Source organism: Asterias rubens, chromosome 4 (assembly GCF_902459465.1).
Source record: "Asterias rubens chromosome 4, eAstRub1.3, whole genome shotgun sequence".
Classification (NCBI taxonomy): domain Eukaryota; kingdom Metazoa; phylum Echinodermata; class Asteroidea; order Forcipulatida; family Asteriidae; genus Asterias; species Asterias rubens.
This window is the reverse complement of record NC_047065.1, coordinates 3,468,453-3,481,122: the sequence shown is the minus strand read 5'-3', so window position 1 is coordinate 3,481,122 and position 12,670 is coordinate 3,468,453. Positions and strand designations below refer to the sequence as shown.

Here is a 12,670-nt window from a genome sequence, read left to right as displayed (position 1 = left end):
AATGCACCTAATTCCAAGCTTTACGCGCGCGCCCCGGTATTTGCGAAAAGGTCTTATAGACCTTTCTTTTGTTGATAAACAAACCGCCTTGGTTGGCATGGTCGGCCGAATGTTAGTAAAACACTAAATCTTAAAAACAGATGTTTTAACCAAATTCAGCATTTTCTGCAAATTTTCAATTAAATAAAATGCCTCTCACAATTATTTGTTTTGTTTTTAACAAAATCAACAAATTTGGTTACATTGTTACAAAAAATAGCGATCTTTTCTTAATTTGCACTTACGGCTTTCCATAGTTTTCCAATCTGGGTTGGCAAAAACTCGGGCTGTGACGTTGCAAAAGAATGGTCTATTTCTGGTAAACAAATAATGAAACAGCGCCCTCTCTATTTATTTAAAACCAGCTGATTGTTTCAGTCAATGGAGGGCGCCATCACATGCGATCATAAAGAAGAAAAAATAATTACACAGCGTGTTTTTAAAACGAACGATTGACAGCAAATTGTCTGGCGGTTTAGTGCTCAATTTCCGAGATTCCGAGTCCAACGGTAGAGAAATTCTGTAGTAAATTGTATTGGTTGTTGTTCAGCTATCATTTCCACCACGAACTGCAACAGCTGTGGGGAAAATGTCTCTTGCGTTCGTGCCGCCCAGACAGCGGGGTAAATCGGTTCCCGACCAGGCAACAATACAAAAGGTTAGTGATGCATAATTCCTTATCATCAATAATGTAGGGGGGGGGGGGGGGGGCTTAATCCCGAGATAGACAAACCATAATATTCGGACACTGTCAACTGCATTTATCCAGTATCATGCTGAGGTGGGCTAGACAAGGTAGTGAAAAGGACTTGGGAATCACAGGGATTTTCACTTCAATTCCATCTTGTTTTGTTTGTTGTTCAGAATTTTTTACAATAACTTTATATTATAAGTTTATTTTGGGGTATAATGTTGTCAATGTATTTTGTTTTGTACTGTTATGGCGAATAAAATAATAATAATAATAATAATAATTACATTTTCTAAATAAGTTGGAGTGGTTCTGAAAAGAACTGTTTGTTCAACTTAACGTTTGATGATAAGTTTCAACTCAACTCAATCAGTATGCTCTGATCGTCTTCTGGAGAAACGTTGAGTTGAAACCAACGGATCTTTTCGGAACCACCCCAACTCATTTAGTTAGAGATTATCATTACATGGTGTTACCACAAACCTTACTATATCATCTCACATGATTCATCTGTGACTAGAAATGAAATTTTAACAGTTTTTTTTGTTGTTTACGTATCTACTAGAAAACAATTGAAAGGGTTGTTTTTTGCCTTTGATCATGGTGCTTACAAAACACCCAAAATGGTGGATAGGTTTTAGGTAAAATCTGTTTAAAATGTTTTTGTTAAACTCACTATTTCCCTCATTTTGTTTTTCAGATGTTGGATGAGAATAATCAGCTGATTCAAACAATCGTCGATTATCAAAACAAGGGACGGGCATCAGAGGTTACCCAGTAAGTATTAGGCCTTTGTTTTCTTTATGTCATAGGTCAATCAGGTTGGCATATTGTTCTCTTTCCTCGACTTCCACCTCTAGGACCCTGGTTCGAATCCCATCAAAGCACCATGTGTATAATTCTCTCAGGTTTTTCTTCCCACTCTAAACTGAAACTTCCTTCCTTGTCTTTTCTCAATGGGGTTGTTTGCTTTTCTGAGAGTACTCGCTTCACAACCAAATGTTATAAACGGTGTTAGATACCAGCTTGGATTAATAAAGGTGTGTCCCATCGGTCAGATACCAGGGTTGAGATTGTTCAGACTTTTTGGCTGAATTCAGACTTTTTATGTCGGCCTGGTGAAGAAACTCAGACAATATTTTTTCCACATAAAAAGAAATCCTGCTCATTGGTCTACTTCTCTAGTGCTTTGGATACTGTTTCCAACAGCTTCTTGGAATCTATAACCCCAGGGGTTACCAAACAGTAGAAATGGCATCATTTCAACATACCTTTGAATTTGTATCCAATTTCAGACTTTTTCGTAAGTAATGACTCTCACCCCTGGATACCTTCAGACCATAATGTTTGAAATGTGATTTCATCCAATGTTTTTTTATTTTGACATAAACTGCACTTAAAGGGTATTAAATACAAAAACCTTTTACACAATTCTTATGTGAGGTTGAACACTTGCAATTTTCCCCCATTTTTCTAAGGACTTTAACCATCAGAAAATGAATTGATCTTTAAAAATGAATTTGACCTTGCAGACCCACTTAAAGTGTCTTGCGAAAGGACATTGGATGTCATGACTGGGATTCAAACTTATCTCAGATGATGCAGCCAGTAGGGCAGTCAGTTTAGCCATGGTTTAGCTCAGTGGTTTCTGTCCCTGCTTTTTACCTTTGTGGACCCTGGTTTGATACCTGGACCGGGGCCTTGCATGTGGATTGGGGTTTTCAGTCCCTACCTAACTGCATGGGTTTTCCCTAGGGATTTTCCTTCCTTCTTACGGCCAGCGTGCATTTTCTACGTCTTCTCCTACTCTTTGGAACAAACTCCCCCGTAACATCAAAGACGCACAAACTCTGGATTTATTCAAGCGCCTTCTCAAAACTCACTTGTTAAAGTCTATATAATTTTGTTTGTTTTTCTTTTTTGACTTTGTACAGCGCTTTGGGACTCCGTGTGTAATGCGCTTTATAAGAACGGTTTATTATTATTATTATTATTATGTATTAAACTTGAATTTCTTTATTGTCTTCTTAACAAAAAGTTGTTGTTATGTTTCCATTGGGATGCTCTAAAACTTAATCAGAATTTAAGTAGGATACACTAGACTGCTAGGCCACTATGCAGTCATGAGTACCTAATTTGGGTGGCGTGGTTGGCTTGTGCGTAAAGCACTCGCCTCTCACCAAGGTGACCCTGGTTCGATATCCGGCCAGGGCCATATGTGAGTTGAGTTGTGCGTTGGTTCTCTGCTGTGCCAAGAGGGTTTTCCAGACCATCCGGTTTTCCTCCCTCTGTAAAAAACAATCACTTTCGATCTCTGGCTGTGCTCCATGGTCATAATGAGTTGGTGTGGCTGGCAGCCAAAAGCGCCCTTGCATGCCTGCTTCTCGAACATGTTGTAGCCGTGTCCTTCGCAATGCAGCTCTTAGCTGCGAGTAAGGATGATTAGCCTCCCAAATTATTATTATTATTTATTGGACTATTTCTTTGTCCCATTCTCAGGTACCAACAGATACTGCACAGGAATCTAGTGTATCTAGCAACGATTGCCGATTCCAATCAAGGGATTCAGAACCTGCTCGGGGTAAGTCTTAAATGGAACTGAAAAACCAAGACGAACAAAGGGTATGCAACAAAGAAATCACTTTTAAATGTGTTATTTTTGTATGTGTCCTCACATTTGGGAATCATGAATGTTTAAACCATTAATACAAATTCTGGATGATTCCCGTGAACAAAACTCTTGTTACAGCGCTTCCTCTTTGATCTGTTCTATATTTGTAATAATTATTAATTCCCCACTTGAAGCACTCCCTCACTTGATAAAAGTTTTCGCTGATATTATTATCATTAATAACTGTAGGGTTCTCCCCGGGATTTTTCCAAACTTGGGGCATTCTGGATCCAAATTATTGAAGTTTTATTTGTATGTAAGGAGTTTGTGTTGGCTGGTATAAATACATAAATAAATATTTCTTTTCTGGTTTTGTTTAGGGTCCAAACCAGAGCAGTTCCAATATGAGCTCTGCCCCTCCTCCTCAGGCCATGAACCCCCCTCCTCAGGCCATGAACCCACCTAACCCTCCCCCGATGGGGCCCGGCGGGATGGTCAACTCACAGCAAGATAGCATGATGCACCAGCAGCAACAGCATCAGCAGCAGCAACAGCAGCAGCAACAACAACCCCCACCACCAACCCCCATGACCCCGCAGCAGCAGCAGCAACAACAACAACAACAACAGCAGCAGCAACAACAACAACAGCAGCAGCAGCAACAACAACAACAACAGCAGCAGCAGCAACAACAACAACAACAACAACAACAACAACAGCAGCAGCAGCAACAACAACAACAACAACAACAACAACAACAACAACAGCAGCAGCAACAACAACAGCAGCAGCAGCAGCAGCAACAACAACAACAGCAGCAGCAGCAACAGCAACAGCAACAACAACAACAACAGCATCAACAACAACAACAACAACAGATAAGTGCTGGTCCAGCTACCTTGCCCCCGGCAACAACACCGGGCAACCCCATGGGGCAGATGCAGGGAAGGAATCAAGGAAAGCCTGGTTCGTTTGTTTACTTGTTTGTTTATTTAAAGGCAGTGGACACTATTGGTAATTACTCAAAATAATTATTAGCATAAAACCTTTCTTGGTGACGAGTAATGGGGAGAGGTTGATGGTTTAAAACATTGTGAGAAACGGCTCCCTCTGAAGTGCCATAGTTTTTGAGAAAGAAGTAATTATCCACGAATTTGATTTTGAGACCTCAGATTTAGAACTTGAGGTCTCGAAATCAACCATCTGAACGCACACAACTTCGTGTGACAAGGGTGTTTTCTTCTTTTATTATTATCTCGCAACTTTGATGACCGATTGAGCTCAAATTTGCCCAGGTTAGTTATCTTATGCATATGTTGTGATACACCAACTGTGAAGGCTAGTCTTTGACAATTACCAATAGTGTCCACTGCCTTTAATTCTTAAATTGACTAGAGTGGGATGTTAATGTGGAGGTCGTTGGTTTGAATCCAACTCTAGTCAATTTTTCTTCGTTCAACCCCAAAAATCATTTACAAACTTACCCAGTCAGTTTTCCTTGTGGTTTACATTTATTTTAGTTTCATGAAAAAGCATAAAGATACAATATTGTAAAAGATGCTATAGATTAACTAATAATTTCATTATTATTATGATATTTTTCTCATATTATATATATTGTTTTTTGTTAAATCCTGTTGTAATTTTGCCAGCAGGTGACCTCAATCCTCCAACATCCTCATTTGCTACACATGTATATCTTCCCACACCAATTCTTTGGACTTGGATAAGATTGAAATTGCTGACCCAGTAATAAGCAAATCTGGATCCAAGACCCGCCCTCCTTTAGAATCCTTTTTGGCAGGGCTACAAGGATTTGGAGTGGTTCAAATTTTCAATTGTGATATTTATGTGTTTGTATATATTTACTTCCCCAAGGGGCCCAGATGGCTGATGGACCCACCCCTATGGGGCCCCCAGCGAGCACGACCAGCAGTAACATGCCAAACTTCAGCACAGCAGGCAATACACAGAGTATGGGCAGCTTCCCCAGGGGTCCAATGCCGCAGGAACAGCCGGGCCAAGGTAGGAATACAATTAATTTGACAGTCGTACTCAAGAATACTCTTGAAACATTTCAATTTCAGTTGTCCATTTTTTTCATTCGTGGTTTTTTTTTAATGGCACCATGTACTGCTTATATTAGTACCCTATTTTGGTTTAATTTCATAGAGCTCTGTAGCAGAAAAGGTCACTTGCTAAGCAAAAATTGGCAGGATACCAGTCACATCTGACACAAGAGGCATGTTACTTATTTGAGCTGGTGATCTTATTCAGTTTAAAGCATATTTGTTGTCTTCCTTAGCTACTTTTTCTTCTTAAGCAGATCTGTGGAGCTATTCTGCTTGGCAAAGTTCTTTGCTAAGCATACAAATAGTGGGGCACCAGTCACATCATTGTGAACTAGGCTGGTAACCTATTTCTGCTGAGCAAGCTTGTCTATGCTTGGCAGGTTATTGTGCTTACTGCAGTCCATGAAATTCAGCCCTGTCTGGGGTTGAAATTACATGGTGTTGAATTGACTATTTATAATTTAATTGATCTTTCTCATGTTAATAATATTTACCTGCTTAAAACTGTTGATTTGATTTTGTTGGTATTGTTTGGTGCTATTGCCCTGGTTTTACTTTTATAGTCATGAAGGCCAACAACATTATAGCGCTTAGAAATGTAGTACTAAGCACAGTATTAAGATTTTTTTTTTTATTAATTGCTTGCCTCATACTTTTGTTTATTAAGCCTTCCAGGCCTTGAATAACCCAGAGGCAATGAGCTTTGTTGCCCTGGTCTTGGCCTTTGTAGGTGCCAGGCCTGTTCTTTTGTAATGTTATGTTATTGGCCACTGAGTGTAAAGAACACTCTCTAATGACTATCGCTCTTGTTATTATCATTATCCTAAATATAATTATCACAAAATCTCTCTTTCCTTTTCTCTCATTTCCTTTCTGTCTCGTTATCTCATATAACTTTTCTCATTGCTTTTAAAAACGTATTATTGCTGTCCATCTGTGTCCATTCAAACTTTGCGATTTTCTATCAGTATATATCTTAAAAGAAGCATTTTTTTTCTTCTAATTGTGCTAAATTTTAACTATTTTTTTTTTTACCCCATATTGCTTTTCATGTGATTCATTTTAAGTATGTGGTAAAGCACTTTGAGTATTGTAATGTTGTCCTAGGTTTATAGTATGTTAGATTGAATACAATTGCTTGTGTGTGTGGAATTCATGTGTTTCTTGATTTTTACTTTGCACTCAGGCATAGGGGCTAACCCTTCTATTTTCTGACTATTTAAAATCGGCCACCAATTTGTAATATATGATTTTGAAGTGAAAGCATCTGCCGTGTACATAGGCGTAGCACACACATGAGCACTGTTAGGTTTTGTGGACAGTTGGTGCCACCATAAATAGCGTATGCCGTTGAATTGTTTTCATGTGGTTGAATTAACAAGCCGGAAAATATTACCAAGTAGGAAATGTTAGTAGGAAGTAGCTAATGCATACTTGACAAACCTGACAAGAAACAGAAACGTTCTCAATAACAGTTTACACCATGTTGTCAGTTGACACACTTTCTCTTGAAGATTGTAGGTTTTATTGGCTGGATCTTGTTGGCATGCTTATTTGGGTCTCTTTTCCCTACCTAGGTTTATTTCTTCTTCACGCTCTTAACCCATGAAAAGGCAGAATACTTGTAAGGGGTGTTATAATAGGAAGTAGCTAATGCATACTTGACAAACCTGACACCACCACAGAAACGTTCTCAATAACAATTTACACCATGTTGTCAGTTGACACACTTTCTCTTAAAGATTGTAGGTTTTATCGGCTGGATCTTGCCTGCTTATTTGGGTCTCTTTTCCCTACCTAGGTTTATTTCTTCAACCCAAACTGCTCAGGCATGCAATATCCATCGATAGGCTTCACCAAAGATACTCTGTCAGGGTCTGTGCTCTGATACATATGAGCCATTGTTAGTTTGGTTTAGCAGTACTTATGGTGATAGGTTTTAATTTAAAAAAATAAAAATACAAAATTCAAACAATATTTAGGGAAATTTTTCGGTGGGGGTGCAGGGTTAGGGTTTAGTTGTACGATCTTTTGGTTGACAAAATGGTTGAAGGTGTGTTGAAGCCCATCTGGGTTTTTTCTTGGTATTTCAGCTCCACCGATGAGTGAGCAGGGCCTGATGGGTCCCCCAGTCAGCTCCGTTAATAACAACATGCCGGCCGCCAACGTACCCAGCAATCCCACAATGCCTCCTAATCCCAGCATGCAAAGTGGCTACAATCCCAGCATCTCCCAGGGGGCGTCGTCGCACTCCCACGCCGCCATGCCCCAGTCACAAGGTAGGTGTCACTCGCTGTCAATAAGCCATTTGCGAGTTAGATTTGAATAATGTCTGGTACGATGACTTGCTGAGTCACAAGTTACCGCTTACATTTGAATTCTATAAACTATAGAGACAGTTGCTTTGTCAAATGGTTCGGGGCAAGCTTTTGTAGAGCAACCTCCAGATGAGCAAACCCTAGTACCATTGTGACATACACATTCTTTCAAAATCGTGTCTCAAAAAACGCAAACACGTTTTAAAATAAATTATTCAGATGTTAGTTTTATTTTGTACATGCCTATATGGGCACACAAGCTGTGCTTCCTTGGCTGTGTCCCCAATGGGAGACTTTAGGACGCTAGGTGGCAGCAGACTTACCAGGTAAGTTTCCATTGTTTACGTAGTTCTGAGCGTATGCACATGACTGAGAACAATGGATTTTACCTGGTAAGTCTGCTGCCACCAAGTGTCCCAAAAGTCTCCCATTCCTAAAACTCTTGTATATTTAGGTTGTATTTATATTGATTGTGTATTTTGAAATAAACGCTGTTGAATTGAATACTTTATATAGGATTAAAACGAAGGAACGGTTCCAAAAACTGCACGTTTACTTTGCTTTTAAACCATCTCAGCTCCATTGGGAGAATACAGCCTGTGCTGCCAAGTATGTAGCGTATCCCACTAAACCCATCTTGAGAACCATCTCTCTTTTTTTTTACCTTAAAATGTACTATAACTTTCGCAGACATGATTTTGTTCAGAAATTATTTCTCCATTCTTTTATTTTCAGGCAGCATGATGCCCCCACAACAAAGCATACCCAGCAACCAGTCGGCTGGCCAGCAACAGTTCCACATGCCCCAGCAGAGGTATCCACCGCAGGCACAGGGCATGATGGGTGGGTCGTCACAGAATGGTAGCCAGGCTAACCAGATGATGGCAGGCCAGCAGCCCATGACCGGGTACCGGCAGGCTGCACAGTCAGGTGATTGTTCGTTGTTTGTGTGTTTGAAAATGAAAGCTTATAACCTTTAAATACTTTAGGTCAAATCGGCAAAAAGTCCGACCAAGCATCTGTTAGAGATAAAAAGTGGAAGATTTTTAAGAATTATTGCATGTAAATTCCTCATCATGTTATTCTGGAGGGGGGGGGGAAGTAAAAAAATCTCACTTTTTTCATAAAGAGTATTTTGGAAAGGTGACAGCAGGCCTAGAGAACTACTATCAACAGGAATCGACCCCCCTTTAGATTTCATGAATATTTAACTCAAGATTGTTGTTGTTTGTTTTGGTCAATAGGTCAACCGCCCTACGGACAAGGACCAGGATATGGCCAGCAATACCCGCCCCAGCAAGCCGGGTATCCCCAGCCAGGACCCCGCCAACCATACACCAACCAATACCAAGGCCAACCGCCCCCACAACAACCCGGACCACCCCCTCCCCAACAGGCACCCCAGCCGCCGCAGCCACAACCCCAACCAGGGAATTACGGGAGTTACCCACCAGGCCAAGGTCCCCAGGGGAGGTACGGGTACAACCAGGCTCCGGGCCAGGGACCGCCGGGCCCTGTACCTGTGGGATCAGTCGGACCTGGTCCCATTCCCCAACAAGGGGGTGGGTATGGAGGCTACAGCCAGGGTCAGTATGGTGCGGGGTACCAACAGTAGCTGGTATATGGCAGTTGAATTCCATCAGGGGCTGGCGTGTGAAAGTCGAATACCAACAGAAGCTGATATGTAACATATAGGTGTGCTGCAGTATAGTTGGTAACCAACTAACTGTACCTGGTATGAGGTTTTCAGCACTCGATTGTCTGCACCTGAATGGTTACCAGCTGTATTCATCACAATGCCATCAGCTGGCCGACAGCCGACTGGGGTAAACACCAGACAGCAGTTATGTGCAGGCTGATTCGGTACAAAATTGAGCGTGCCACTCAAAATTTGCTGCTTTGTACTGTTTCCCAAAGATTTACTGCAGTTGCATCAACTGGAAGAGTGTCAAAAATCACGTCTGATTTTGTTGCTGCTACCGTGTGTGTATATAATGCTCAAGACTCCCGCAGGAAGGGTTTTAAATAACCCAGAAGGATGGTATCGGACCTGCCCAAGACCTTCAAGAATAACAACACCCTTTCCTAAGCAGTCTCCTTGAAAAGCAGACTGGTCTGGGAATTTTACACATCTCTGCTCTAGACTATGTTTGATGTTGGAAACGGCGTGCACTGTTTTTCACTGTTCACTGTTTTTTAATAAAAATTTATGAAAGAGCACAGCTGGAGTCGGAGCCTAAGACAAGGTTTACAAAAGACCATTGTTCACATTGATTTGTTAGATACATTCCATGATAATAATAATTATAATAATAATAATGGCAATTTTTTAAGCGCCAATATCTGCTGCAAGCGGTGTCTTTGAGTTAGATTGGAAGTGATCTAGACTAAAAGATACTCTGTGTTTAACGTGTAAGGAAAAAAAGTTTCGCCTTTTAGTCTACACTGTATATTTTATGTCGCCATTTTGTTTAAACTAAGTTTGCCAAGTGGTCAGTTTCATTCGTCCGTGTGGAATTACATCGTAGGTGAGTCCCCATCCTCCACACCATGACAGGAAAGGGAGGAGATCAATGCCCATCGAACTACCCCTCCCCCTGAAATAACTCTCATAGAGCAAAATGAATTTTAAAAACATTGATCACAGAGCAAGAATGGGTGCTAACCATTTGTTAATTTGTAATGGAAATCATCCTCGGGTGTTTCACTCAAATGCACCTAGTAGATTTGACTGGTCAAATCTAGTTGGCCAATGGCAACGTAGTTACGACGTCATCGGCAGTTAACATTTTGGCCCGTCATTTTCCAATGTCTTGTATTTCTTTACCCCTTGCAGAAGGTAGTGCTGGTATTAAAAACACTTTCTCTGTCACATAAACTTGCCACTGTCTTGAAACGATGATTGAACTTTGAGAGTTGACCACAGAAACCGTGCTCTGGGGCTTGGTTTATTTAGTTGGACTAGCTAGTCGAACCCTGCAACGTTCAGATGACATCGAAATTGACTATGGGTCAAGTTTAGTTGACCCTTGTCACCGCCCAGTTTTGCTCATTGTAGTACGACAAATAAAAAATGTATACAAAAATCAAATGAGGCTTTCAGAGAGTTTGGTGGAAATGTGTATACTTGTATATAAATGTAGTCAACTCATTGTTCATTAGTGTCAATGTAAATGTTGGGTTTTTTTTGTCGCCTTAAATTTTCAAATTATTTCAAATTTGTCAATAAGTTTGAATATGTAGATGTACTGCAATTGTTCTGCGTAGTTCCTGAAATATTTAACATGAATTCTTTTTCAGTGCCATGGTCCAAATTTGTATCCTACTCTACCATTGATGCAAAATACATGTAGATACTGTGTACATGTAGTTCCATTAATAACAGTGTTTTGAGTCACTCAGTGGACATTTCTTAATTCCTTCCAACGCTGGACACTATTGGTAATTGTCAAAGACCAGTCTTCTCACTTGGTGTATCTCAACATATGCACAAAATAACAAACCTGTGAACATTTGAACTCAACTGGTCGTGGAAGTTGCGAGAAAATAATGGAAGACAAAACAACCTTGTCACACAAAGTTGTCTGCTTTCAGATTTCGGGACCTCAAAATCTAATTCCGAGGTCTTGAAATCAAATTCAAATAGTTTAGTGGAAAATAACTTCTTTCTCGAAAACTACGTTACTTCAGGGGGAGCCATTTTTCACATAGTTTTATACTATCAACGGCTCTCCATTGCTTGGTACCAAGTAAGTTTTAATGCTAACAACTATTTTGAGTAATTACCAAGTGTGTTACTCTCATTAAGAATTCATCATTAACAGTATCTACAGTAAATTAGTTCTGTTTCTCATGACTTTGTCCCTTTTTAAAGAGTTTCTAGGAAGGCCTCAAGTTAGGGATACATCGTTACAAATATTTGTTCTTTAGAAATCATAATTTTGAGCATTTCATGACATAAATAAAGACATCGATTCTTGACGCTACATGTACAAAATGTCACTGAAGTGTTTTATTTTATGTCAGTAATATCATCATTGGTTAGTATGACACATGCATTTTTTGTTTGTTTGCCAATCGATATAATTTGCGCTGAAATTTATTTGTTTACAATTAAAATGGATCAACTACTTTTATTTGTTTATGATCATTAACGATGCATTAATTAATTTAAAGTTTAAAGGGGCTGTGTTGTCATGATCATAGAATTATGGACTCGACCAATTACAGCACGCAAGCACCGACTTTCCATTGGTAGTTAATGGGTGAGAGTTCACAATTCCATGTATAGCCACAGGCCTGCTTTGACCATAACAGCCCCTTTAAGAGTCTTACTGATAACGTTAACACCACATTATTTTGAAAAGGCTTTTCCATTTTTTTTCTGCATTGAATACTTTTTAGAATAACATGTAATGGAAAAAAACCTGTCCAGAACATCGTGCTGATGATCGACTAGAACCAGATACATAGAAAAACAACAGCTCAAGAACCACTTATCATGGATAAACAGCCATTTTGTTTGGTTACTTGTCTATATATAGGGCTTATAATTATTATAAACTGGTCTTTTTAACACTTATTTTTGTATATAAATTCACACAGCATTACCCCCGATTTCTGTGATAGATCTTTCTATTGATAACAAACCGTGCTGGTTTGCATGGACAGCTGAATGCCAGAAAAACATGCAAAAGTGTCAACAGATGTAACCAAATTCAACATTTCTGCAAAACTTTAAATATAAAAAAAAAAACACACAATACCATGATGGGTTGCTTCGTTTCAAAAAAATTCAACACTGTTTAGAAACTGGTCTGAACGACTATGGTTCAACAGTGGCTATTTTTACAGGCATGCAACTTCTCATCCAATTTCCTTTTCTTTCAGTGCTTTAGAAAAAACAAAAAGCACATAGAGTTGTGTGTTCTAGGCAGTT

The 12,670-nt window shown here is 39.7% G+C and overlaps 1 protein-coding gene across 1 annotated transcript; it reads left to right on the top strand.

The window, feature by feature from the left end:
* The first annotated feature begins 442 nt into the window (after positions 1–442).
* On the top strand, positions 443–11,233 carry LOC117289598 (transcription factor SPT20 homolog). The gene is made up of 8 exons (XM_033770798.1): positions 443–697; positions 1,431–1,507; positions 3,230–3,311; positions 3,722–4,307; positions 5,220–5,366; positions 7,507–7,692; positions 8,467–8,661; positions 8,976–11,233. The coding sequence occupies exons 1-8, from the start codon at positions 629–631 to the stop codon at positions 9,344–9,346; spliced, it is 1,713 nt and encodes a 570-aa protein (XP_033626689.1). The 5' UTR covers positions 443–628; the 3' UTR covers positions 9,347–11,233.
* The last annotated feature ends 1,437 nt before the right edge of the window (positions 11,234–12,670 follow it).

Coding starts and splice junctions, on each gene's coding strand:
- LOC117289598 (XM_033770798.1), top strand. CDS start 629: ATGTCTCTTGCGTTCGTGCCGCCCAGACAGCGGGGTAAATCGGTTCCC. Junction 698..1,430: donor ACCAGGCAACAATACAAAAG/GTTAGTGATGCA, acceptor TTTGTTTTTCAG/ATGTTGGATGAGAATAATCA. Junction 8,662..8,975: donor CCGGCAGGCTGCACAGTCAG/GTGATTGTTCGT, acceptor TTTGGTCAATAG/GTCAACCGCCCTACGGACAA.